Below are 27,808 nucleotides of genomic sequence, written 5' to 3'. Positions count from 1 at the left end.
GCGCGCTGTGATGACGCCACGACGCTGACGCCTGAGGATGGCGGCGGCGGCGGCGGCTGTGGCTGTGCCCGCGGCCCGGGGAGGGTCGGCACGGTGGCCCAGACGCCGAAGAGCCCGCCGCCCACGCGAGGTGAGGCGGCCTGGCCCAGGGCGACGGCCCCATGGGCGGGAGGGGCTGACGAGCTGCAGTCACGGTCGCTTCCTTGAGCACTGGGCCCGTCCCTACCCAGCCCGGAGCCCTCGGCCAGTTCCCGAAGCCCTCGGCCTGTGCCCGCTGCTCCGGGGCCTACGGGACTGGGGAGCAGGCCAGGCGATGGCTGCTTGGGGTCCCCGGTGTCCGAGGCTTGACTGACCTTGAAACATGCTCCTGCGCTGGGTAGCCCGTCCCTGAGGCCGCAAGGGCCAGATGGACGTGGTCAGCTCTCCTGCCTGCTGTTCAACCAGTCGGCATCGGTCAGGGTGAACTAACCTGGTTGTCCTCACTGCCTTCTCGTGTCTGGCACCTACTCCACACTTCCTTCTTTACGACTGAACGCCAGGGTCGGGGGGCAGCTAGCCGCTTCCTTGTTGAGGCTGCGGAAAATCACAGCCGGCTTGCCTTGCCTGCTTTGCAAGCCAGTTATTCCTCTGCTTTTATAAGGAGAAGCTTAGCTCCTCCACGAGCACTCCCTCGCCTTGAAGCTGTGAAGTGATAATTCCCAATTGAAAACCTGAATAAGTCCTTTATTGCCTAAAACTGGTTCCTTGGTACCTACAGGATAAAAGCCAAGCTTCATAACAAGGCGTCCAGGGCTCTTCATAATCTGGTAGAAGCATAACCCCAAAGTCAAGACCTGGGCACTTCTGTCTCCTGTTTACATAGTCTGTTGGGGATATGTGAATTTGCCCTTAGCTCAGTGTTTTAATACCCTTTTGCTTTAGATATGCAATTTTTTCACTTTATAATACTCTCTTTCCCCCCCACCCCAACCCCCACCCACCAGTATGGAAAATTTACATCTGTCCTTTAAAATCCACCTTAGATTTAATTTCCTTGGAAAAGCCTCCCTTCACTTGTAACCATTGATTGCTCTGTACTTCAATTCATGTGACAGCTGTTGGAGTTTATCGTGTTGTGTCACCTGATGTTTGTCCTGGGGATTGTGTCTTCTATCTGCATCTCAGTGTCTGGCTCTGTGCGTGTCATAAAGTAGGAGCTGAGTCAACTGTGATAGGTTGCCGATTTAAGAATGGATACAGATTCCGCTGTACTACTGATCAGGGGCCAGGACCTGAGATGAGTGCAGTAAATATGTATGTCCTGTTTGTACATTTGTACGTGCACATGTGGTAGGTGGTGCAGCCTTGTCAACCTTGATGGTCTAAAACCTCCTGGAGTGGTTTTTCAAAATACAAATTCAAGAGTCTCATTCTCTGAGATTTTGATGCAGAATATCTGGAATCTGGTAGGAATCTGTATTTTTTTTTTAACCCCCCCCCCCACCCAGGTGACTTTTCTGTGCTCCTTGGTTGAAGATCTTTGTCATTACTCCAGGAAACTGTTGTGTCTGTCCAGTGGGAAGGGCTATCTGTGCCTTGTGGCATACAACTCCTGTTGCAGTCTCATTGCCCATATCTTGGGGAGACAGGATGATTTAGTGGTTAGAAGTATGCGGTTTGGAGTAAGAAAGACTTAGATTCAGTTCTTGACTTTCATGAGATCTTGAGGTTCTTTGAGTCCTAGTTTGCTCATGCCATAATAGGAAGAATCATGCCTACTTTATGTGGTTGCAGAGAGGAGTAAGAGTGCATATAAGACGCTTAGCACAGTTGGAATTCAGGAAATGGAAGCCACTGTTATTACTAATGACTGTTCTTCCCAGAGTTCATCCCTTGTCAGTAGGGAATCTCATCTTAGTAAGCTTGTTTGCTCTTCAGACTGAGCCTTGTGTAGAAAGCTACCTTATGTTATGTGATTTCCTTGAGGTAATTTCTGGTTATCAGGCAAGGCTCTTCTGACAAAACTGTGCTTCTACTCTAATAGCAGTTGCAGCTGGCTATTCCCCTAGAAAAGATTTGGATTGCTGACTCACTGGAGGGCAGGTTTGCTGAATAAGTATGTTCCAGGTCTAATTGCAGTTCCTGTTAAGTTGTATAAATGAGCTGAAGAAAGTGCAGGTTTCAGGAAACCTGTTGGCCTCTTCCACTGGGCTAAAACTGAACCTTACTTGGAATGGAACACCCCAGAAGATACCAGTGTCTGTGAAATCTGAACTAGATACTGGGGTTCTCTGTCACTTGCAAGTTCATAGTTAAGTGAGCGAGACTTTGGTAAGTGTGAGCATGTTATTTGGGCAACTTTGATGCTTTTCAGTGCTTCCTAACTGTATGATGTGAATTGGCTGTAGGTGTGCCAAAGTATTGACCCTTAGGCTTTGAGATAGTTGAGAACAGCTGTTTCCATTGACCCAGGGTACACAGAAAAATTTGAGAAGTACAGCCCTAGAAAAAAGGAAACAATTCTGCTTGTTGAGAGCTGGAGAGAGACTTATTTACTTGAACTTTCTTTTCTTCCAAGAATCTTACTCAGTAAGTATTAAGCCAGTTTGTGTTGGCTAGGTCATCACTGAGCTAATTCTTGTTACAGCCCTCTGTTGCCATGACATCCCATGTGATGCTAAAGTAGAAAAATGTGCTGTTTTCATTTGCTATAGTAAAATTATCGCAGAGGGATCCCTTCCAGGCTGCCAGCCTTTAAGTGGCCTCACAGGGCATCATAAGAGTAATGGATCAGGGGACTCTGAGTGTGGAACCATCTGGGCTGTAAGTTCCTTGAGAGCAGAGATTATAACTGCCTTCTTTTTGTCTGTCACAGCCCCTGGCAGAGTTCCTGGCCCACAGCAGGAGCTCAGTAAATATTTGTGGGTTGAACTTTGGGATTTTGGAAGGAGAACCCCAGGTACTTTGCCAGAGGCTGTATTTCTGATGATGGGATGGGCAGTGGGTGGGATGTCTCAGATGGAGTTGGGGGTCGGATAAAATGAGGAGGATACGACAAACTGTTGAACTTCTCTCCTTCTCTCAGCCCTAAAGCAGGAGTCTCTGTTTACCAGTTATTACCATGTAGAGCAGTGGTGCATAGCTAGAGTCCTTAAGAAGTGGGGTCCTGAGTTACTATATTCCAAAAATAAGTCGTAACAATTCTTGTCATGAAATAATGTTGAAAGTTAAAACATTATGGAAGTGAATAATGAACTGTCTTCAGGCACAAACACTAATCATTTTTTAAAATAATTTGGTTTACACTGGTAATAATTTAGTGTATATTCCCCCAGCTTTTCTCCTTATGCATATACTAGTCTATACATTTCTACTATATATATATATATTTTTTTTTTTGTTTTTACAATATATATTTCTTAACTTTAAAAATATAGTATGTGGTGATGGCTTTAAAATATAGCAGTAGCACAGAAGTATGTAATGTAAGAAATAAGAGTCTCCCATCCTTCCTTCTACCGGTTCCCCCTACATTCCCACACCCTAGAGGCAATCACTGTCAACAGTTTCTCTTCTACCTTTCCAGGATATTTTTCCCCCCTTTAAAAAATTCCTCATTGGACATATGCTTCACATACGTTCATTAGTATTATTATTTTTTTGGCTGCACTACACGGCATGCAGGACTTCCCCAACCGGGGATCGAACCCCTGTCCCCTGCAGTGGAAATGTAGAGTTTAACCACTGGACCACTGGAGAAGTCCCTTCACATACTATTTTAAACTACTTGGTCTATCACAGATATGGATCCCAGCACAAGGCCACTCAGTCACACTGACTGGTATCTTTCTTTCTTTGTCAGTATATATGGATTTACCTCACTCATTTCAACAGCTGCAGAGCATTCCATTATATGAATATATCTTAGCTTATATAATCATCTCCTTACTGATGAATATTTGGGCTGTTTCCATTTTTTCATTATTATAAAGAATGTTTCCATGAGCTTTCTTTTACAAATATATCTTTGCATTCTTGTGGAAGTGGTTTTGTAGAATTATTTCTGAAAATGAAATTGCTGGGTCTCATGTCAGTTTCCCTGTTTTAGAAAGCAGAATTGTGTGGTTCCCTCTGAGGTTGCAGAGGTCCTTGTTCAGGGTTTTTGTTTGTTTGTTTAGATTTTTTTTATTGAAGTATAGTTGATTTACAATGTGTTTAATTTCTGTTGTACAGCAAAGTGACTCAGTTACACATATATATTCTTTTTCATATTCTTTTCCATTATGGTTTATCACAGGATATTGAATATAGTTCCCTGTGCTATACAGTAGGACCTCGTTCTTTATCCATCCTATATATAATAGTTTGCATCTGGTAATCCCAAACTCCTAATCCTTCCCTCCCTACCTTACCCAACCCTACCCTTGGCAACTGTAAGTCTGTTCTCTATATTTGTGAGTCTGTTTTTGTTTCATAGATATGTTCATTTGTGTCATATTTTAGATTCCACATGTAAGTGATATCATATGGTATTTGCTTTGTCTGACTTTCTTTGCTTAGTATGATAATTTCTAGGTCCATCCATGTTGCTGCAGATGGCATTTCATTCTTTTTAATGGCTGAGTAATATTCCATCACACACACACACACACACACACACACACACACACACACACCCCCACATCTTCTTTTTCCATTCATCTTGTCGATGGACGTTTAGGTTGTTTCCATGTCTTGGCTGTTGTAAATAGTGCTGCTATGAACCTAGGGGTGCAGGTATCTTTTTGAATTATAGTTTTGTCTGGGTATACGCCCAGGAGTGGGATTGCTGGATCATATGGCAACTCTGTTTTTATTTTTTTGAGATACCTTACTGTTTCCATAGTGGCTGCACCAATTTGCCATTCCTACCAACAGTGTAAGAGTTTCCCTTTTCTCTACACCTCTCCAGCATTTATTTGTCAACTTTTTAATGATGACCATTCTGACTGTTGTTTTGATTTACATTTTTCTAATAATTAGCAATGATGAGCATCTTTTCATGTGCCTATTGGCCACCTGTATGTCTTCTTTGGAGAAATGTCTATTTAGGTCTTCAGCCCATTTTTCGATTGGATTGCTTTTTTGTTATTGAATTGTAGGAGCTGTTTGTAACTTTTGGAAATTAAGCCCTCATTGGTGCCATTATTTGCAAATATTTTCTCCCGTTCCATAGGTAGTCTTTTCGTTTTGTTTATGATTTCCTTTGCTGTGCCAAAGCTTATAAGTTTGATTAGGTCCAATTTATTTATTTTTATTTATTTTTTTTGGCACACGGGCTTAGTTGCTTGGTGGCATGTGGGATCTTCCTGGAGCTGGGATCGAACCCATGACCTCTGCATTGGCAGGCAGATTCTTAACCACTGAGCCACCTAGGAAGCCCTCCAATTTATTTTTGATTTTATTTCTGTTGCCTTGGGAGACTGATCTAAGAAAACATTGGTACGATTTATGCTGAAGAATGTTTTGCCTGTGTTCTCTTTTAGGAGTTTTATGGTGTCTTGTTTTATATTTAAGTCTTTAAGCCATTTTGAGTTTATTTTTGTGTATGATGTGAGGGTCAGGGTTTTTTATCTAAAGTGACAGACTTCTTTGTCTGCTGTCCCTGCTTGCCTCATGATGGTTAGAAGTGCTGTTTAGCAGTTACTTATTTCTGAGTTTCCTGAGAGATTACTGCCTACTTCATTTTGATAGACAGTCTTTCAAAACATGGGAGCAGAATATAGAGATCTTTGCAGGCGAAAGGTTGTGAAGCTTTGCCATGGAGAACAATCTTAGGAGGTGTTACTGGAGAGAGCTGGGTGCCTGCCTGGGAGACATCCACAGACTTCTGAGGCCAGAAAAATTATTTCAGAATTCACCCCTGTCCCCTGCTCCCCCCACAGCTTTGGAAGTCAGATAACAATCTGTAAGACCCAAACAGACCCTACAACTGCGGCTTCCTTTGTTGTTAAGGACATTTATACAGGCACCCGAAGAGCATGGCTGTGGTTTAACCACCAATCTGGCCACTTCCTGCCACTTGAAAATTTCTGAGGTTCTGGGATTTTTGCCCTGTAGCAAAAAGAAACCTGAGAACCGGACCACCTTTCACTCAGTGTTAACAGACATTGAATGGCTGCTCTGAGCTCAGCACTTTGTTGGGGGCCAGAGAGTTCTAGAAACCTGAGAAGTGGCCCCTTCTCTCAAGAGGCTGACAACTCTAGTGATCAAAAGTAATCTGTGTATAGCAGCGAGCAGCGTAACCCAGGTTGTTTCTGGAATGGAGGTTTCCGAAGACATGCCCTTCAGAAAAGATCCTCAGTAAAGATTCATTGATTCACCAGCTGAGTGGTATGAGGAAGGATTGAGGCCTTGACCTGGTGAGTCTGAGCTCGGCTGGGCCCCTAGGCACTTCTGAAGTCTTTCTGGTTTGGCGGAAGGAGCTCTGGATGGAGAACCAGATTTTGGTTCAGTCTTGGCCATCACTATCTGAGTGGCTTTGGACAGATTTCTACCTTTTGGCCTGTCATTTCTGTAAAATGTTATTGAAGGCGGTAGTGCTGAATGCTCACGCCTATTGCTGCACTCTGTCCAACAGGCTTACTTTCTTTGAGGAGTGCTTTGGATCAGGCTCAGAGTTGATGGTGTGGAGGCTGACACCAGAGAGTTCAATACTTTGTAAAATGTGTTAGGATTGGTGTTATGAGGTGGGATAGTGACCTGTGAGAGCTGGCATAGTGTGACCTTCATGGGAAGTTGCTTCCTGAGGCTTTCCTCATTCACCCACACCTTGGTCCTTCTGCTTGGGGCACATACATGAAAGCTGAGGACAGGAAAACATTTTGCCCTTCTTCCCAGAAAGAATTTTGCCAGCCGCTTCCCTTGTCGCTATGTTTGCCTTTTCACCTAACCAGTGTGGAAAGAGAATGTAACAGATGTGGTTGGAGTGTGGAGCAGCTGTGATCACTGGGAGGTCATCAGCAGGTTCCCCTCCCGCTCAGAGCTGGCACCCTCTTTCCTCCATTCTCTATCTGTAGTTGGGAAGGTGGAGTACCAGCATTAGCCTATCTTTGAAGAGTTTCTAATGGGAACAAATGTGAGAGAAACTGCGTCCCAGAGGGGAAGAAGGAAGGTCAGAGAGGGAAAATCCTTGTCTTTCTTACTGCTAACCTGAGGTCCTTGCTTAGACTTTGTTTGTTTAAACGGAAAAGTCAGGCCTTATCTTTTGTAAACCTTAGTTTTTTTCTTCAGGGCCAGACTAGGTATGCACATCTAAACAAAAAGAGCCAGTGGTTTTACCTGGAGACAGTTACTTATTTTGTGGATCTAGGTTTCTTATCTCCTCACCAGCAAGAAGGGACATCTGAGTAGCTGTGCTGGGTCACCCATGCAGTTTGTCTTCTCTCTGAATGGTGGTAGATATTGCTCACACTGCATCTATACGCTGTACTCCAATAAAAATTAATCTATGTAGTGTGGTCTTGGGGATCAGGGCCTGTGTTCTGCTTCAGGAATCCTGGCCCAAGAGCTATTTTTTTTCCTGAGCTGCACCCCTTTACTGTATTAAGTCTTGTATTTTCCCTGAAGGAAGAGATGAGTCTGCAAAATTCTAAAGTCCACAGTTCTAATCTTTGGCCTCTGTGAAAAAGAACCTTGTTTCTAAATGCCTTTGTTTAAACATGCTTTCCTAAGCTGCTATATGGGATCTCCTGGGCATTTGAGTGAGAACTGCAGCAAATCTTGAAGAGCCTTGTGTTGGTTGAGGAATCTTTTCCTCTTATGTGAGGAAAGATAAATCTCATTCTGCTGAGAATCATATTGACATTCTGATTAAAACCTAAGCCCTTAATCTTTTCTTTTTATCTGATGGATTGGTAATCAAGGTCTTGTGTATGTTTCAGAGATGAACTTGTTCTTTGGGAGAGTTGGCCACATTGGTCAGTTGTCACCATCTTGAATTCAGACCCTCACTCAGGGCCTCTGTGTGAGTTCTCTGTGACCCTCATGGTGCCCCAGCAAAACCTCCCTGGGTCTCTCTCTGCTGCCTTTCATGGGATCTTTTGCTGGCTTTGAAAGGGGTTAGGAGTGGGGGTTGGTGTCGCCTCTGGGCAGCCATGGAATCTCTGAGCCTGACCAGCTCTTTTCTTTTCTTTTTTTAATTAACTTTTATTGGAGTATAGTTGATTTACAATGTTGTGTTAGTTTCTGCTGTACAGCAAAGTGAATCAGTTATACGTATACATATATCCACTCTTTTTTAGATTCTGTTCCCATATAGGTCATTACAGTGTATTGAGTAGGGTTCCCTGTGCTGTACAGTAGGGGTTTTTTTTGTTATGATTTATTTATTATTTATTTGTGTGTTTATTTTTGTCTGTGTTGGGTCTTCATTGCTGCACGTGGGCTTTCTCTAGTTGCGGAGAGCCGGGAGAGCTACTCTTCGTTGCTGTACACAAGGCTTTTCATTGTGGTGGCTTTTCTTGTTGCGGAGCACAGGCTCTAGGTGCATCAGCTTCAGTAGTTGTGTCTCTCGGGCTCTAGGGCGCAGGCTCAGTAGTTGTGGTGCACGGCTTAGTTGCTCCGAGGCATGTGGGATCTTCCTGGACCAGGGATCGAACCTGTGTCCCCAGCGTTGGCAGGCGGATTTTTAACCACTGCACCACCAGGGAAGTCCCTATACAGTAGGTTCTTATTAGTAATCTATTTTATATATAGTAGTGTGTATGTCAATCCCAGTCTCCCAATTTATTACCCCTCCCCTTCCCCCCTTGATTGACCAGCTTTTTTCAACCATTAGATTCTGCATCCAGCCACCCCAGTGCAACACATCCAGAACTGAACTCTTCCCACTGCTTCCCAAACCTGTCCCTCCTGCTGGACTGCTGACCTTCTGCCCAGGAGCCAGAGTGAGGGACTGGAGTGCTGCCTCTCCTCCCTTTCGCCCCTGTGTCCAGCCTCCAGTCCCTGTCAGTTCTCCTGCTGACCTCTCTTCATTCCATCCCACTGTCTGGGCTGCCATCCTCCTCACTGGCCCTTTCAGTCCACCTTGACCCTCCTCCAGTTCAGCCTTATACTTCTTTCTAAACAGAGAATCGCCTCTCCTTGTAAAGAGCTTCCTGTCACCTCCTAGGAAGGTCCTGGCTCCTCCCCATAACTTGCGCTGTTCTCCACAACCTGGTTCCTCCTGAGTGTCCAACACTTCAGCCCCAGTCCTGTCTTCGCACTGCCAGACTGTGCATTCCCAGGCACAGGGTGCTGCTCTGGCCTCTGGGCCTTTGAGTGTGTTATTCTCTCTGCCTGAATCAACATTCCCACTTTTCCTCACCTGCCTCATTCTTACTTCACATTCAGCTTGGGGGTTGCCTCCTCCAGGAAGCTTTCCCTAACCCCACGTCATTCTCCATGTACCTACTATTGTTTCTCAAGCCTGACACTGTTGTTATATTGGGATTACCTGTTTTGATGTTTTGCTCTTCATTTAGACTGTGAATTTATTGACCACGTTTTGCCTGTTTTGGGTATGTTAAAATATACCTGCATTGGATGTCTTACTCATTCCTGTATCCCTAGTAAATGTTCAGTAAACACTTGATCTGAGTTGATCATTTTGTCCCCAATTCTGTACGTCCTAATTAATAGGAAATTCTCAGCTCTTTTCTTTCACCCCTGGGGCCCTCAGATAGACTTAGAGAAGGGCAGCCAGGATAGAAGTGACCTCTGGAAAGCAGTACTTCAGCACTTAACTTGTCCAGGGCCCCACCAGCCACAAGGTATTAATAGTTGGAACATCTTTGTCTGCGAAACAAATGGGGAAGGCTCCTGGATCCTCATCGCATGAAAGCAGAGTGCCCCGATCCATAGCCTGAGTCTCAGCTGGATGAAGTTGTTAGTGTCCTTTCTGAGCTCGAGTCCCCCTCTGCCTCTTAAATGAAACCCAGGCTAGTTTGGTGACTACCTATTGGCAGTCTGCTAAGGCTTATGGTCCCTACTTCACCGGAATTGATTTTAGCCAATTCTAGGACTTGTTTGGCATTTTACCCATCTGTGTGGCAAACTGGGAAGGTGAGAGACCTGGAACTAAATTGCCAGGGAGAAGATTAGCAAAGTAGTGGGAGACATCCAGGGAAGAGTGAGGTTAGGGCAGAGACCCAGGGCAGTGAGTAGTGGTTGGTTGTTGCAGTGGGGCGGGGGGGGGATCGATCCCTGCAGGAGGCCTAGAGGGCCAGGCAGATATCCATGAGGGAGGAGGCCTTGGGGAAGCGGCTTCCTACACCCTGGTGGGTGATAGTGTTGGAGAAAGGGCCTCCAACACTCCACACCCCCGTTTCAGAAAAGATGAGTCAGAGTAATAAGAGGAGTGATTTTAACCTTTAAAAAACATAGGACTTCAACTATAAGGGACCCAGGGAGAGTAGGGAGGAGGGTGAAGGCAGTGACAGCTGAGCCTGGTGCTTGTTCCTGCCCCTCTTCAGAGTTGAAGAGCAGCATGAAAATTAGACCCAGGGAGATGTATATCAAGACCATGGAACTCAGACCCAGTCTTTTTTCTAGATCCTCCATGGCATCTGGGCTTCAAGCACTCAGGGGCCAAAGCCATTCTCTCTTCCAGGGAACCATACTAAAGTCAGGTCTTCCGGCTAGGTTTATTCAGGGGCTGGGGTAGGGGGTAAGGAGGATGGCTAGGATCCCTCCAGAAGTGTCCCTGACTATGCTGAGTTCCATTTCTTCTGTCTGTGTAGGTGTAGACGGGGCACTGCCTGCAGAGCAGGTTCTGCCAGCCTCGCTAGAGAGGATGCCCCCGTGTCCGTGATGGGCTGTGGGACAAGCAAGGTCCTTCCCGAGCCGCCCAAGGATGTCCAGCTGGATCTGGTCAAGAAGGTGGAGCCCTTCAGTGGCACTAAAAGCGATGTGTACAAGCACTTCATTACAGAGGTGGACAGTGTTGGCCCTCTCAAAGCTGGGTCCACAGCAGCCAGTCAGGGTGCAAACCCCTGCCCTGGTGTCCCCACTACCGGCCACACAGAGCCTCCCTCAGAACCACCACGGAGGGCCAGGGTGGCTAAGTACAGGGCCAAGTTCGACCCGCGTGTGACGGCCAAGTATGACATCAAAGCCCTGATTGGGCGAGGCAGCTTCAGCCGAGTGGTACGTGTGGAGCACCGGGCAACCCGGCAGCCATATGCCATTAAGATGATTGAGACCAAGTACCGGGAGGGGCGGGAGGTATGTGAGTCGGAGCTGCGTGTGCTGCGCCGGGTGCGCCACGCCAACATCATCCAGCTGGTGGAGGTGTTTGAGACACAGGAGCGCGTGTACATGGTGATGGAGCTGGCCACTGGTGGAGAGCTCTTTGACCGCATCATCGCTAAGGGTTCTTTCACTGAGCGTGACGCCACTCGGGTGCTGCAGATGGTACTGGATGGTGTCCGGTATCTGCACGCACTGGGCATCACACACCGAGACCTCAAGCCTGAGAACCTGCTCTACTACCACCCAGGCACGGACTCCAAGATCATCATCACTGACTTTGGCCTGGCCAGTGCCCGCAAGAAGGGCGACGACTGCCTGATGAAGACCACCTGCGGCACGCCCGAGTACATCGCCCCTGAGGTCCTGGTCCGCAAGCCTTACACCAACTCAGTGGACATGTGGGCACTGGGCGTCATCGCCTACATCCTGCTGAGTGGCACCATGCCCTTTGAGGATGACAACCGCACCCGACTGTACCGGCAGATCCTCAGGGGCAAGTACAGTTACTCGGGGGAGGTGAGTCTTCTGTCTCGGGGATGTTGGGAGGCCCCTGGGTGGGTAAGTTCCTATCCTGCAGCCCTTGATCAGGGGGGACGTGCTCTCGGGGCCATGTTCGTGGGGCCAGGCAGATGATGTAAAAATGGTAAAGTGAGACTAGTAGAGTATCTTAGTTCAGATTCCCCCAAAAGTGAGCCCTGAGACAAGGACTTGGGAGCAGATAGTTTAATTGGGATATGATTCCAGTAAGCACGAGTGAAGGGTGGGGAAAGTGAGGCAGAAAGGGAGTGGACTGGACTGCCACTGTGGGCCATTGGAACACGGTTCCACTGGGGACCCTGTGAATAGTCATGTGGAATGTGCTCAGAATCATTCCACTGTGGGGCAGGAAAGGGGGTGGGTTTTAATCCACTGACTTTTATATAAGTCGAGAATTTCTTTGCGGGGCTTTAAATCCCTGGCACTTCCGGGCTGTTCTGAATGCCAGCTAGTAGTGGAGAAAGTCCTCAGGCAAAGAAGCAGAGAGATACAGGCACTGGCCATGGGAAGCTGTCAGTATGCACATGAGCACTGCAGGTGAACCCAGAGGTGGGCTGAGAGGAAGCAGGGCAGGGCAGCCACAGTAATTGCTTCAGAGAACTCGGGCAAGCTAGTGATGGTGTCCTGTTGAAAGGAACCGCTGCTTCACATATTTAAGCAGGAGCTTGTGCTTAACCCGGGCCTAATTCAGACAGCAGGCCATCAGTTTGTGTCTTTGGATCCACTGATAGTCCTGATGCCTGAAGAGATCTGTTAGGGTTCAGCACTGCTGGCAGCCAAAGGGAGGTGCAGAAAGGGTAAGAACTGGTTGGTCCTTAGGCAGGATGCTGACCTGCTAGGAAACAAGGCTCACCACAGGAAAAGGTGAGCACAGCAAGCTGGATAGAGTGTGCTTGGGGAGGTTTGAAGAAAAAAATGCATGATGGCTTTATGTGGGAGGTGAGGTAAGCTTTGCAGGATGACAGGATTCTTTCTGCCAAGGCAGTGAGGGCCCCTCCCCAAGTGCCTTCTGCGGGGTGCTCCCCACAGTGTTCCTCTCAGGCCTGCGCTGCTGTCCATCCTCCTGAACTCCCCGTAGAGAGGGGAGGGAGCTCTGGGACCAGCTCCTTTCTGCACCCCAGCTTTCCTCCCAGGAATGTTGGACTGGGCCCTCCCTGGCCTCAACCAATTGGCCCAGAGCAGCATTTCCTACAGGAGTTGCTGCAAAGCCTCATGAAGGCAAAGTGCGTGCAGCACTGAGGTGCTCTTCTCCATCATCTTCCTTGTCAGCTTCAGGACATGGTTGTGGGATCTGTCAAGGACTTCCCTTCTGTGAGCATGGGGGCTGGCCTTCCCTAGGGGGGGTCCCCAGGTGTTGTTCTTCAGGGTGGTGTGAGGAAGGGAGGGAAGCCTTCTTCAGGCCAGCTCTGTGCTGACCACAGGTGAAGGAGAAACTGGGACATTCTCCAGCTCTCCCCTAAAGTTTTTCACGTTTTCTTCCTTGCCTCAAATGGATTCAACAAAACGAATGCCGACTGGCTGGGAAACTCAGGCTGTGATGGGGTGGTCACAGTGGACACCACTCTGCTCACCCTCTGGACCGGGTTTCATCACAGGTCAGAAGACCCAGAATCCACCTCACAGAGTCAGTGTTGTGCCAGGGCCCTGCCTGGCTTGCCCTTGGAGCTGTATGTGGTGCAGCTTTAGCTGCAGGAGGGAGGGAGGTTTCCCACAAGTTGCTGACAAAGGAAAGATTCTTTCCAGAAGTCTGTAGGTTTGCCCGAGAGTTCCTGATTCTGGCAATTGTTGATCAAGCAGTTTATCTAATGGGAGCATGCAGAGTCTTGCTAACTGGCTATTGATTATCTGAGGGTGAGAGAATCACAAATGAATGGGGTGGGGAATGAACTCAGGCTTCCTGCTCCTGTTGTGGCCACAGATGGGTCCTAAGACTCTGCTTCCTGCTCTGCTGGAATCATGTGGCATGAGTCTAGGGCTCCTGGTGTGTGTGGGGCACTGCCTGACCTTTGGCCCCCACTGCCTTTCATCTGAAGCTGAAAACATCAGTTCCCAGTCCCAGATTCAAATCCCTGCCCAGCACTGATGGCACCTGTCTGTTACCAGGAGCTTGGCTGATCCCAAAAGGAGACTCCCCCACCATCTGCAGAGAGCTCTGGGTTGGGAGGAGTTTGGGGTATTTCCTGGGGAAGGAGGCCTTATCATTAGATCAGGCTCTCTGGCTGGAGACCAGGCATCTTTCTGTTTTGCTTGTCATTGCCTACCTGCAAGTGCACTGGGGAAGATGCAGAGAGGCATGAAGTCCTGTTCCACATCCCCATGAAGCTTGAGATTGTGCAGGAGAAAGGACTAGGAATAGGAAATGGCACAGAATGAAGCTGTGTTGGCAGGCACATGCCAGCACAGGCCTGGGCAGTCTGAAACATGGGCCATGGGGCTCAGGTCAGGTAGCTGGACTGGCCCCCCTTCTTAGGACTGGGCTCTGCCCCCATTCCTCACCCAGCCATCTGTCTTCTACTGTGTGATGGTCATGTGCCCTTATGAAGGCATTCTGAGTGAGCAAGGCCCTGTCTCAGAGCATGAGGAGGGGGTTTCCATCTAGCTTCTTGTGCAAATAAAGGACTGCCCACTCTGAGCTCAGCAAGACTTGGAGGTATACGTTCCTCACCTGACAGTAAGTCCCATGGCATTTGGTACCTTTCTGATAGGCATCCTGCCCCCTTATAGTGGTTTCTCGTGTATACCACACCCTATCTGGTGTGCTTGTTTCCCAAGGGCTCTGTCCATGCAGCCCTCTATCAGGCTCAGTGGTTTCTGTGGACTTGAACAGAGGACTTCCTTCAGGAGGTGGGCTTTGAGGAGGAGGAAGCTCAGAGAAGGGGACATTGCTGACTGTGCTCCACAATAAACAGGAGATTGGGAGTAATAGAGCAGAGGTTGATGAGGCTGGGCCAGGCCTGGTGTTTGTTGCTGGGAGCTCTGTAGTGCCAGGGATTATTCGGAGATTCCATACATTAGGTGGGAGGGAGCCCTCTGGGTTCTTGATAGTGAAGGGGAAATACAACAGGAATTGTTGTGGGAGACTAGCTGGAGGAAGACGGAGGGCTTTTGGAATAATCCCAGTTTGGAATGGGGGAGTCTGGTGGCCGCGGGATGTTTGAGGCAGATTGGGCATTCTAGGGAGTGGGCTCCACGTAGCACATGTGAGCCATAGTTTAGGAAGAGGAGGAGTTGGGGGGCAGAGCCCTCGTGCAGCTTTGCAGGAGGAGCGTCATCTTACGAGGCGGATTGAGAAAGGACCCCAAGCTGCCCTCTGACCTGGAGAATATGCAGTCCTGCTTTGATATCCCCACATGGGGCCCAGCAGTGGAGGGAAGCCCACAAGTGGGGCTCCTTCAGCACCTGCCCCACAGTGCTGACACTCTGGACACTCTAGACCCCAGCCCTGGCCCCACGCTCCACCCCATCCCTACACACCATAGGCCTGAGATGTTTGCTCCTTTAGTGAAGGAGCTTTTGCTCAGGATTTTCTCTCTGTTCCCAGTGTCAGCCTAAGAAATCTGACCGGCTCTCAGTTATCCAATTCAGAGATTGCTTGCGTTAAGAATAATGCCAGCCATTGCCATTGTGTAGCTTACTGAGTACCAGGCACAGGTCTCAGGGTTCTACACCCAACATGTCCAGTCTCCACAATAATCTTGCCAGTGGGTGTAATCCCCTCATTTTACAGATGAGTAAACTGAGCCTAGTGAGGTTAAGTAGCTTGTCCAGGGTCTCCAGAGGGTGGCAGGCCTGGGATTTGAGTCCAGGCCATCTTGGCTTCGGAGTGCTTGGCCTTCCCATGCCCACAGTCTACTTTCCCTGACACACATGCCTCAGCATGTTGCGGGAGTCTTTGTTTCAGCACTCTCCCAGGCTGTCATCTGTGGACATCTCTTCCCTCCCTGGCCTGGAAGGTTCTTGAGGACAGCATGTGTATCAGTACATACGCTCCTAATACCTTCTCCTGCTTCCCTTGAGGGAAGCACCAGTGGTTGCTGGTGATGCCCTGGGCAAGGATGCAGAAGTGACTGTCAGGCAGACAAGGCTGCTCCTGCTGGCTGGGAGTGTTCTCTTCTGGGGCTGGATTCCAGGAAGAGGTGGAGAGCCTGCTGGAGATGCACTTAGAGGGTTGTTGAGACCTGCTTAGAAGCAAACGCAGGAATCTTGGAAGAGGAAGAGAGTTCTGGGAAGGAGAAGGCTGTGACAGGTGATTTTGAGAGGAGAAATCTGAATTTTTATCCATCGACTGGAGGTGCTGGAGTGGAGAGGGCCAAACTAGGGTCATGCTGGAAGTAATAGGGAGACATATGTTGGCCAGGTGTGAGGAAGGCCTGTGTGAGTATGAGAGCAGTTTGAGGACACAGAGAGTCACCTTGAGAGAGGGAGCTTCCTGTCATGGGAGGCCCCAGGAGGCCTGGAGTAGTTGCTTCTGAAGGAGTGACACAGAAGGTGAGTCACCATCTGTAGACCGTACTAGAGGACTGTTATGGTCCCGCCAACTTGGAGATTCTGTGATTCACTTGACACAAAATGCAACGTTGTGGGCCTAATGTCATTGCTTTTGTCAGGATTTCTATTCCTAGAGGCAGGATGGATGAAGAGGCTCTTGTGGGACTGATGACAGAGGGATGCCATCAGCAGCTTTGCTGTCTGCCACGTTTAGCAACTTTTAATTGTCACCCTCCTCTGCTTGGGCAGTCTCTGAGCTGTGGGCGAGCCCGGGTGACTGCAACAGGAACAGGTGGGCTTGAGCAAAGGTTCTCACAGAGCCTTGTTCAGAAGACTGAGTGCTGCCAGGCAGGGGACAGAATCCTGGTGGGAGAGGAAGCCCACCTGCAGGGCCGATCTGCCACTTCCAGGGGATCGTGTTGGTGGGAGGTGGCTTTCCAGGGGTAGATCTCTGGGCCGCAGGCTGACCATCCCTTGGGCTAAGGGGCACTTGCTCAGGGGTTGTGAGTCACACCATGTGGTAGTTTTTTGTTTTTTGTTTTTTTGGCTGTGTTGGGTCTTTTGTTGCTGTGCGCGGGCTTTCTCTAGTTGCCACAAGCGGGTGCATGGGCTTCTCATTGCAGTGGCTTCTCTTGGAGCACAGGCTCTAGGCACGTGGACTTCAGTAGTTGTAGCACGTGGGCTCAGTAATTGTGGTACGCAGGCTTAGTTGCTCTGTGGCATGTGAGATCTTCCTGGATCAGGGATCAAACCCACGTCCCCTGCATTGGCAGGCAGGTTCTCAACCACTGCACCACCGGGGAAGTCCCCATGTGGTAGTTCTGCTAGCCCTGCACTAGAATGAGTGCCCAGAGACAGACATTTACATTCCCATCCCAGCGCTTTGCCATTTCTTAAAGTGACTCTCACACTTGCTCCTCTACCATGGCATGTTGAAGATAAAATGAGGTGCAGAGCATGTGGTGTGTCCTGGTGCTCTCCAGGTGAAGGGGGCCAGCGCCTGTGGGGGCTGCTCACGCGGCCTGCTCCATCTGCTCTGACAGGGAGCGGCCCGGTGAGCAGGAATAGGACCTTGCCCCAGAACCATGGGGAGGACTGCCTGGTGACATGGGAGAGCTGGAGACTAGATGTGTGTGGGCAGCAAAGCGGAATGCATGGAAGCAGATGGCATATTTCCGGGCTCGTGCTTGGATTCTGCTGGTTGCCTTTAATTGCCTCATGTTCCCATGGCCAGTGTGGATGGGGGTTCACGTGCCACCCCTGGGCTACCACTTGGCTCCCTGGAGCCCCATCCTCTTGGCATCCCTCTGCTGTTGTTGCCCTGGTTACACACTCACCTCTTGCGGTGGCACAAACAGATGCCCCTCTCCCCACATTGTTGCATGTAGCATTTTTGCCAAAACGCCTTGCTCTGACCACCTACGGCATCTCATTACCGCAAGGTCCTTTCATTACTGCTGTTTCACACCCCCTGCTGAGGGCTCCTCCAACAAAGGGGTATATTGTGGGTCGTGTTCACAGCGGCTTCTGGTGCCCCATCCGTCCCCTCCCTCTCCCGCTCTTCCCATTGTCTGTCTCCCCCTGGATAGCTCTGCCCTTTCACAGGCCCTGTTGCTTCTAGGCCCTTGAGTTCCTCTGGGAGCTGCTGGGGCTGTAGTTTCTCCCACATTCTGACCTCTTTAAATCTGCGTCTGACCTCCCACACTCATCCTCCGCCTGCCTCCACTGAGGTGGTTAAAGGGGACCTGATCCAACCACTTCCCACAGCCATGCCGGTCCAGCCTCTCCTTACCCGTAGGTCTCTGTCTCCCAGTGCCAGTGTGGTGCCCAGACCTGAGCTTCACTCCAGCATGGCCTGCACAGCCTGGAGCAGAAGGCTGAGTCACCTTCGTCTCTTTACTCATCCTGACAGCCCATGTAAACCAAGTGCCTGCCCTGAGCCGGGTCCTTTGTACCTAGGGTTCCAGGGACACAGACCTCTGGGGACAGGCGCCACAGTATGGGTGACATGCTAATAGCCACCAGGGATCCAAGCTGCCTCAGAAATTAGAATGGAAGTTTAAAAAAAAAAAAAAAAGGCCAGGCTAGGCCCTGGAAATCACCTCACTTCAGCAGAACCCTTGAGTGGAGACAGAAGAGACCATTATGCAGCTGGCTCTGAAATCCAGAAACTTCTAGGGCTGTTCCAGGACACTGTTAAAATCAGACATTACTCAATTGAAAGTAGGCACACAGCATCCTTCCTCACTCTTGAGTTGCACCCTGTCTCCTTCCTGTCCCTGTCCTTCACTTTGCGGACTCTGGGCAGGGACAGGTGGGAGTGCAAGATTTCATTTTGTTATTCATCTCAAGTTTGAGAATGCAGCTTTACCATCCTTTACGTTTTCATGCCTTTTCTCATTTCATTTTTATCTTCGAGATTCTCTGCCTCTTTGTAAAACTCTATCACCTTCCTCCTTTGTCTCCTGTCGGGCTCTCTCCCTCAGCACGTTTCTCTTTTCTGCTGCTCAGGCCCCCCACCCCACCCCTGGCGTGATCCCGGCATGGGGAGTTCTGTCTGGTCTGGAAGCCCAGGCACAGAATGGTGAGTGTCTTGACCAGAGGAGGAGATGCTGGCTCTACCACCCCACAGTGTCTAGTTCTGCTGATTTTTTCAGAACACTTTTCCTCATGGTCAGCATCAGAGTGAGCTGTTCTTGTCACACTAACAGTTCTGCTCTCCTGAGTAAACCTGAAGCTCCATTTCCCAGAATTTCCTCTGTACCCTTTTCTCTGCTTTCATGGAGGCCCACGTCAGTACGGGAAGGAGGCCTTTGCGGGTGGGAATGCTGGGTCTGAAAACACATCTTGAGACAAAGCTGAGGGAAGAACTGGATCATGGGAGCAAAGCCCAGGCTTCTTTGCTCCCTTCTTCCCCTAGCAGTTCTTTGCTGGGTCTTCTTTCTCTGCCAGGGAACCTTCCCCAGAGTCATCATGGCCTGGAAGAGAACCCATAAAGGTCAAGACATCAAGTCAGCTTCAACGTTGGACGCTCTGCTTCTGTTCCTCACATGTAGCCAAGTGAGGAGAAAAGATGAGGAGCCATCCTCTTAGAACCCAGGACTTTATAAACTGGAAGAGACAGAATTCATTGCTTTCAGCTCCTTCATATTAAAAGTGAGGAGGCTGTGATTTCTCCATGGTCAGCAGAGAAGGTAGACCTAGAATGCAGGTCACTGGGCTTCCAGCCCACCACTTGCATCTGTCACCCATATGCCATCCCAAAGAGACACTAGGCCTTTTTCTCCCCTTCCTTGAGAACAGTCAGAGCTGTTTACCAGAGGGAATCTAGGGTAAGCCCTGTGAGCTGGGTTTGCTGCTAGAAGGAAGCAGCTTCCTCCTCCCTCTGCAGTCTAGGCCAGAGAGGTAGTTCCAGCCCTTGTTCCCTTAGCCCTTGGGCTCAAGGCAGGACCATGGTAGTAGCTTGGGTAATGTTCTGCATTCTGCTGCTGAGTGTCAGCAGGAGTGACTGGTCCCACAGAAGCAGGCCAGTGACGAGGGGGAGGCTGGTAAGGGAGTGCTCATCGGAGAGGGCCTTCCTCTGCCCTGCTGGCTGCTCTGCTGTTACAGCATCAGGAGTAGGAATCCGAGCTGCAGGAACTCTGGGGATTGCAGGGCAGGGAGGATGGTGGTCAGCTCGATGGTCAGAAGCAGGGTGGAGGTGATGTGCTTCCTCCTACAGCCTCTCGTCCTCCTCCTGGTGCAGGACCCCTCGCCCACACAGCTCATGAGCGACGGGCTGCTGGCCGGGAGGGTGCGGGCCGCCACCCCGAGTGTCGCAGCTGTCCTCTGCACACTCGGACCTGAGGGTCTGGAGGCAAGGCCAACTGACATTTTGATATTCCCTTTCATGCCTCATGCTCTTTGCCAGCCCAGAAATGGGTGGAAGCCTCTGGGAGACTGGCCAGGTGGTACCTGGGGCCTGTCCCTTCTGCCACCCACCTGAGGCCCATGTGTGTCCCTGATCTGGCCCCAAGTATACTGAGGCAAGAATTCTGTCCTTTGCCCACAGCCGGCAGTTAGAGCTGTGGAAACTGAAGGGCGTGACATTTTACCATTTTTCTTTTTCTTTCTTTCTTTTTTTTTTTTTTTTTTTTTTTTGCTGTGCCACGCGGCATGTGGGATCTTAGTTCCCTGACCAGGTATCCAACCCGTACCCCCTGCAGTGGAAGAGTGGAGTCCTAACCACTGGACCACCAGGGAAGTCCCATCTCATGCCCATTTTTCTTTTTTTCACTTGGCTACACATGAGGAACAGAATGTTACCCGGCCAGTCAGTCAGAGGCTGCCAGACACACTCACATGTTTCCAGAGGCCCAAGCATGCTGGGGAAGCAGGTGGGGTTGGTCTCCATGTGCTGACCACTTTCTTAGGAGGTGCTGCATTGGACTTGGCCAGAAATGTGGCCGTGGGTGAGCGTGGAAGGCCTTGCTTTTCCTTTGTGAGCCCTGTTGGAGACCTCAGCAGGGCTCCAAGGAGCCACTCATCTGGGAGTTAACATAAGCTCCTGCCCCACTGTCAGCGGGCTGGCTTGAGGACCCCCTTCCCGCGTTTGGCCTGTTCGACTTCCCACTGCAGGTCCCTCAGTGTGTGAGGGTTGGGCTGGGTGCCATTGCGCGGCCTGGCTCCCTTGTCAGGACAGCTCGAGTCACACTGCCTTAGGGGACCCACCTGGCCCAGCTGCTCACAGCTCTTCAAAGATGGGAGAGTTGGGGCCTGACAGAGAGGTGGGCTGGCCCTCAGGCTAATGAGCCCGTTGGCATTCCTCACACGGCTGCCTTTGCACGGGTGATTGGAGAGGCGAGCGCCTGGGGGAGGAGGAGGGGCAGATCAGTGCAGCTCGCTTTGTCGGTAAGGCGACAAGCAGCAGGGGTTGACACCTGGTGTGAGCCTGTGTCCCTCTGGAGATGGAGACGCTTAAGCCCACAGTGCGGGTCTGGTGAGAGGCCCATCTGAGACTGCACTGGACTGGTTTGGAGCTGCAGGGGACCTTGGTTTTGCTGGGGGCGGATATGAAGTGGGGATGCCTCCGATCCATCCACGTTCAGGTTCCTGACTTGTGAGTCCAGCTTCGCCACTGTTTATTCTGTCAGTTGCAGAGGAGTTGCCCCTCTTCTGGCTTGACTGGACCAAGGGCCAGGGGCAGAATCTGTGTCCCAGCCCTGTTTGGCTAGCCTGGGCTGCCAGCTCTGTCTTGGAGCTGTCCCACCAACAGGCCAGGCTGAGCTTCAGGGTGTTTCCCAGTGATTTCTCCTTTTCTTGGAGACCATAAAAGCCACAGGGCAGCACAAGCACAGGTATTCCCATGACCCAGCATGTTCTAGCTCTAGGTTTGCTTTGTCCATCAGTGGCCCCATTATGCTTGCGTCTTTCCATCTCTCAGACGAGTGACAGGGGCCGCAGTGTGTCACTCATGGTGTGTGGCTGGCCCCTCACAATGGCTCTTTGTGTTCACGTGGCAGCAGCAGCAAGCCACGGGGCTTTCTTGAACTGAGAGCCCAAAGCTACTGTCAGCCTCAGTATCTGAGCCCTGAGCTACACAGGCCTGCAGGGAAATGTGGACCAGGCTGCCTGCATGGGAGGGCTGTTGCTCCCTGCTCTCCCTCACTGCTTTCCGACAGCATGGGATTTGGGGGCCTTAACTGCCCTCCTCCTGGAGGCCAGTAGCCCCCCAGGAATTCCTAGGAGCTGGCCCATTGGTGAGGAGGACCCTGTTCTGTGGGCTATTTAGAAATCTGGGCTTTCTGTCACTTTCTTCTAGTTCAGCTCAGTAAAAGCTGAGATTTGCCTTCCAGTGGGTAAGTACGGATAACTACAAGTAGCCCCACCCCCTCTTCAGGGCTCTAGAGGAGCCTTTTCCTGGTTTCCTGCCCCGCCCCACCCCTGCGCGCGGTACCTCAGCATCAGTGGGGAAGGCATGGGGGAGAGTTGGAGGTCAAGGAAGCCAGACTGGGGGTAGCGATAGTGTGTGTCTGCTGAGTGGGCATGCAGCTGCCCCAGATGTGGGCTCTCAGACTTCTCTGAGCCCCTTGGAGAGTGTGTTCAGGGGCTTCTCAAGGTGAAGGGCACTATGGGGTAGGACAAGCAGACCTCCCACCAGCAGGAAGGAGGGTGATAGTACCCCTGGGATCCCATCCAAGCTGCCTGGAGCAGGCTCAGCAAAAGCCCTAGACACCCACCCTTTGGAGGGTGTCAGAGCCCATGCCAGAGTGCTCCCAGGAGACGCAGGACCCAGAGCAGTGCTGCCTCTGCCCTCCTTCAGCAGAGTAACTCGAGGGCTCGGGCATCTGAGCCCCACGTCCTGGTAGCAGCTGCAGGAGAGGGCACCCATCAGGTGCCATCCGTGGGTCGTTTACTCACTGAGCGGCTGTCTGCTGAGTGCCTCCTGTGTGCCCAGCACCAGGCACTGGTGACTAACTAGATATGGTCTAATGGGAACAATAAGCTTGAAATTGCTGGAATAATCACTTAGCACTGGGGGCTAAGAGAGGGCGTGTGAGCAAGTGTCTTTTCCCCTGAGAGCCTGAGGATTCGGCCAGGTGAAGACAACTCGTGCAGGCGGAGGCCCTGAGACAGATGGCTGCTCGGTGTGTGGCTGAGATGAGGCAGCCGTGGGTGCATGGAGCAGAGCAGGCTTTGTGCTGAGGAAAGAATGTACTAAAATGAGGCTGGCACAGGGCCTTGCAGGGAGCCCCTGTGTGGCTTAGAGAAGTCATGCAGACATGAGAAGTGCCTCTGAGAAGGGTCCTGATCCCTGCTGGGCTCCCAGGATCCCCCTGCCCTCCCAGCAGATGGAGAAATCCAGTTGTTTATACAGTTCAGACAATCGAATTGTTTCCTTTTCTCCCCATGGCTGAGAGGCTGAGGCTGATGCAGAGAATGCAGTGGTTATTTTGGCCACTTTTTCAGTTGGAGGGAGGGGGCCCTCTCTGTAAGGACTAGGAAGTGGCCTGGTGTGGACGTCCAGGGATGGGAGCGTAAGTCTGGCTCAAGATATGGCGGAAAGTTGGGTCATTCTCATTAACCTCCCCTGAGTTATGGTGGTCCTGGGGTAGGTTGGGTGGTCTTGACAGGGACCACCTCCCTGAACCAGGCTTTGAGTCCAGAGCACCTTAGAGGTTTGCTCCCCAGGGAGGGGGTGGATCCCTCTCCTCCTGTCACACTCCTTGTCACCCAGAGAGCAGCCTCTGCTGAGCGGCCTGGGCCAGCACTGGGAAGGGGAGGTGTGGAGTGCTCTACCTGGGAGGACTCTCTCTAGCGGGAGAGTGCAGGGCTACTGGACAGGTCTGAGTGCTGTGTAGGTGACATCATTGGGATGTGGAGTGTTGAGTGTGCTTGCTCTAATGCTTGTCCTTGGCTTCTAGCCCTGGCCCAGTGTGTCCAACCTGGCCAAGGACTTCATTGACCGCCTGCTGACGGTGGACCCCGGCGCCCGGATGACTGCCCTGCAGGCCCTGAGGCATCCGTGGGTGGTGAGCATGGCAGCCTCTTCATCTATGAAGAATCTGCACCGCTCCATCTCCCAGAACCTCCTCAAACGCGCCTCCTCGCGCTGCCAGAGCACCAAATCTGCCCAGTCCACGCGTTCCAGCCGCTCTACCCGCTCCAGCAAGTCTCGCCGAGTGCGGGAGCGGGAGCTGCGGGAGCTCAACCTGCGCTACCAGCAGCAGTACAATGGCTGAGCCGCCAGGCTGGGGAGCAGACGTGGCCTGGCCCCAGCCGGCCACACGCTGCTGTGCCGTCTGGGCCCAGCGCCCTCTCTAGAGATAGGCCCATACGGTCAGTAGTGAGTGAATGGCCCCAGACCCCTCTCTGTGCCTTCAGCAGCCCCCATCTCCACCCTGGGCCTGAGCCTGGTGCGACAGAGTGGAGGGAGCCCTGGGGCCTGGGAACCCCCTGAACGGGGAGCCTGTGTGGCACTGATGCTCATTTTGGTAGACAGCTGCTCTGGTGTGTATCGGGGGAAGGACAGGACCTGGCCTTCAGTCTCCTCACCTCTTGGCTCTTCCCCAGACCAAAGGGGCATGCGGTGCCAGGTGGAGGGTGTCCTGTGGTCCCAGGACTCTTTGGGACAGTGGCTTCTTGAACCCCCCCTTTTCTCTACCAAGCCTGCCCCACCCCCCACATTCCGTCGCATCTGGATCCTCATTTATGCTCCAGTGAGAGGCCCAGCTAGGCACACAGCTTGTGCCTTGGCTGGACTCTCAGCCCCTGGCGAAGTCTAAACAGCCCCCACCTCGCAGCCAAGATCTGTCTTCCTTCATGGTGCCCCCGGAACCCCTCCTGGCCCCAGGACTTGCGGGGATCTCTGGTGGTAGGACCATGGAATGGTCCTTGGCCCTCCGGACTGTGGCCATGTTGGTAGCAGGCTTGCTCCAGGCTCTAGCCTCTCTCTGACTATGAGAGTTCCTGCCCATCAGCCTACTGCTCTCGGTGCCTTCTTTGCAGAGCCTATCACCTCCCTCTCCCTTTTGGATACCCATTCTGTTCCCCAGGTGCCTCCTTCCCAACTGTGCGGGGTTAAAAGGAGCCCCACTGCTGCTACCTGGGGGATGGGGGCACCTGGGCCAAAGCAAAGGGCAGGCAGGGGCGTCTGAGGGAGAACCCCATCAGGATTGCAGTGTCAGCGTTGTCTCCACCCTTGGTACTGCCAGTTGTTGCCTCTCCCTTCAGGCGCTGCCTTTCCCTCCTCTGCAGCTGCATGCAGGCGCCATCTAGTGTCTGGCACGAGTATGGGCAGCCTAGGAATGACCACCCGCTCTCCCTTTATCCTCCAAGAGGAAGTGGGAAGGAAGGAGCTGCTGCGTTGAGGGAGGGTCCCCGGGCTGTTCAGCTCTCTCCCCTTCTGCTGAGCTTCTGTGCAGCTCCCCCTGGAACTTAGCCATACTGTGTGACCTGCCTCTGAACCCTGAGTGCCTGGGGCACTGGCCTTCTCACGGTGGCCTTGCTTGGTCCAGTGTGTCCCTGCTTCTTTTCACAGCATTACCCTTCCATTCTGGGCCCTGCTGAATCTCCCATCTGGAGGGAGCCCCTGTGAGAGGTGGGTGGGATTGGGTGGCTGCTTTCCCAGAGGTCTGAGCCAGACCATCCCCCTGTCAGTCATGGTACCTCCCTACCGCCACAAACGGGGCTGGAACCCAAGCCCTCTCCCTCCACAGCTGCTTTCAGTGGGTGGGAAGGAGCCAGTGTCCAGCTTTAGCCTTAGCTGGACTGCAGGTGCCCTGCCAGCAGGGAGGGTTTGGCTCTCAGTTCCTCCCAGTGGGTTCCCTTGGGCTAGGCCCTCTTTTTGCATGTCACCTCCAGTGGGAAACCAAGCCAAAAGAGATCATTTTGGGCCAAGTCAGCTGTGCCTTGTACACACCCTCCTTCTGTCTCCAGTTCTCCTAGCACAAGGTAGTAGAAAGCCCAAGCCCCATGGCCTCAGAATTCCTCCCACTTCCTCAAGTGCCTCTGGGGATTTATTTCCTCTTTTGGCCAGGATGGGCCTGGTCCTAAGGGTAGGACAGAGGAAGTTTAGAGACTTGGGCCTTTATGCCATGGACTGTGGATGGAGAATGTGCAGTTATTTATTTTGTGTACTCAGTTTGTAAATGTATCCTCTGTACTCAATAAACAGGCTGCCTTCCCCAGGGAGAGCTGCCTATTCATTCCGACAGCCCAGTCTCCTTGCTGTGGACTAAGGGGTTGCCCAGGAGCGGGGGGATGCGGGTTGCAGCCCAGCCCGGTCATGGCGAGTCTAGGAGGATCCTGACTCCTCAACACCTGCTGGGCCAGAAGACAAAGTCCACTTGGGGAGTGGGACCCCCAAGAGCCTCTCCTTTTCCCTGAACCAGGAAAACAGGAATACACAAGAGGGCAGAGCCTGGGGTCTTGATTGCACTGAGATGGCGAGAGGGCCTGTGGTGGGCTCAGTTGTAGGCTGTGACCTCACTGATCCAGGTGCAGAACTTGCTAACCCAAGTGTATATGGCAGGCCACGCACACGTTGCAGTCACTGGTGCCCCAAGAGACGATTCCAGTGAGCACCCACGTGTTTGCCTTCTGGCAGACAAGTGGGCCTCCGGAGTCACCCTGATGGAAGGAGAGGGAAGAAGTCAGCGTGGGGGGTGGGAGTGCCATAGGAAAGTGCAACGGACAGGACAGGGTGCCAGTGCTCACCTGGCACGAGAAGGCCCCTGAGGCCGCTGCACAGATCGTGGAGTTGGTGATGTGTGAGCCCCAGTCCTGCTGGCACTGGCTCACAGTGACCAGGGGCAAAACCACATGCTGCAGGAGTGCTGGAGTCACAGGGCCTGTGGGCCAGGAGTGGGTGGTTAGGCCCCAGATGACTTGTCCCCGCCTTGCCCTCCCACCCAGATTTTTGGGCCAAGTTCCTACCCACCCCACTGAGGTGGCCCCAGCCAGTGGTGACACACTTGAGGCCTTCAGGCAGCACCTCATTTGACGAAGCCAGGCAAACTGGTGAGATGTGTGTTGTGTACAGGGCTGGGGAGGCGAGCTTCAGTAGCGTCAGATCATTGTTCATGGTGGCGGGGTTCCAGGAAGGGTGTGCGATGGCCCATGGAGCCAGGAAGGGACCATGTAGGATGGGGATGGGCACAGGCTCCCAGGGTTATGGGTGCCGAGGGGCTGGGGCAGGGCAGGCTCTGAATTCCTAACCCCCAGAGCCCACACACCTACACTGCCCACGCTTCCTTCCCCATCTGCGGCCCAGGCACTCACCGCTGAGATGGAGAGAAGCTGCAAAGGCCCTGCACTGGATGATCGGTCATACTCGCCCAGGATGACAAAGTGGCGGCCAGGGCTGCAGTGAGAGAGGGGTCGGGCAGCCACAGGGAGGGCAGAGTGACGAGAGAGGGACCTCCAGGGCAAGGAGCTGGGGGTGAGGGGGCTGCGCGGGGGGCAGGCAGAGGGGAGGCACTCACACGACACTGCAGTGGGCAGCAGTGACCACCCAGGACCGGCGGATGAGGGAAGCAGCACAGAAGTGGAAGCCATTGCTGTCCCGGGGTCGGGTCAGAAGTGGGGGTGGGCCCAGCCTACAACCAGGCATGAGACACCTGAGGCCCTGCCCCACCCCCAGCGTGCAGGTACCTGCAAGGACACCTGCCAGGGCCCGGAGCCCGGCACTGCGTTCTCCCCATTGACAGTCCTCTGGCTGAAGCTCAGCGCTGGTTTGATGGCAGGAACGGCACAGCCTGGCCACTGGGCTGGTGAGGACCTGCTTCCCACATCCCAGCCCACCTCTCCTCTCCTCTTCCTGGGTGCGCCCTGGGCTGTGCCCCCTAGAGGGGTCCAAATCAAGAGGGCTCATCACTATCTCTTCTCACCCTGAGCACCTCTGGGCCTCTATAGCTATCTCAGTTGCCCCCATCCAGTCAGCCCCCAAGTTCTGTCCATTCTCCCACATCTCTCCAACCTACGCCCCACCATTCCCCAACTTCACCCCCCCCCCATCCCAGGCTGTTTTTCTCCCTGACCCCAGGGATAGTCT

At 52.0% G+C, this 27,808-nt stretch overlaps 2 protein-coding genes across 2 annotated transcripts; one reads left to right on the top strand and one right to left on the bottom strand.

The window, feature by feature from the left end:
• Positions 1–25,963, top strand: PSKH1 (protein serine kinase H1). Its single transcript, XM_057711770.1, has 3 exons — positions 1–130; positions 10,740–11,766; positions 23,679–25,963. The coding sequence occupies exons 2-3, from the start codon at positions 10,810–10,812 to the stop codon at positions 23,994–23,996; spliced, it is 1,275 nt and encodes a 424-aa protein (XP_057567753.1). The 5' UTR covers positions 1–130; positions 10,740–10,809; the 3' UTR covers positions 23,997–25,963.
• Positions 25,868–27,747, bottom strand: CTRL (chymotrypsin like). The gene is given in 8 exon segments (XM_057710819.1): positions 25,868–26,288; positions 26,290–26,385; positions 26,473–26,606; positions 26,692–26,873; positions 27,038–27,118; positions 27,240–27,320; positions 27,410–27,623; positions 27,738–27,747. Coding segments are annotated over 8 exon segments (864 nt in total). The 3' UTR covers positions 25,868–26,222.
• Between the last annotated feature and the right edge of the window lie 61 nt (positions 27,748–27,808).

Source organism: Hippopotamus amphibius, chromosome 16 (assembly GCF_030028045.1).
Source record: "Hippopotamus amphibius kiboko isolate mHipAmp2 chromosome 16, mHipAmp2.hap2, whole genome shotgun sequence".
NCBI classification, from domain to species: Eukaryota; Metazoa; Chordata; class Mammalia; order Artiodactyla; family Hippopotamidae; genus Hippopotamus; species Hippopotamus amphibius.
Note: the sequence above shows the minus strand (reverse complement) of the source record. Positions and strands in the feature narration are given on the sequence as shown.

Coding starts and splice junctions, on each gene's coding strand:
- PSKH1 (XM_057711770.1), top strand. CDS start 10,810: ATGGGCTGTGGGACAAGCAAGGTCCTTCCCGAGCCGCCCAAGGATGTC. Junction 11,767..23,678: donor AGTACAGTTACTCGGGGGAG/GTGAGTCTTCTG, acceptor CTTGGCTTCTAG/CCCTGGCCCAGTGTGTCCAA.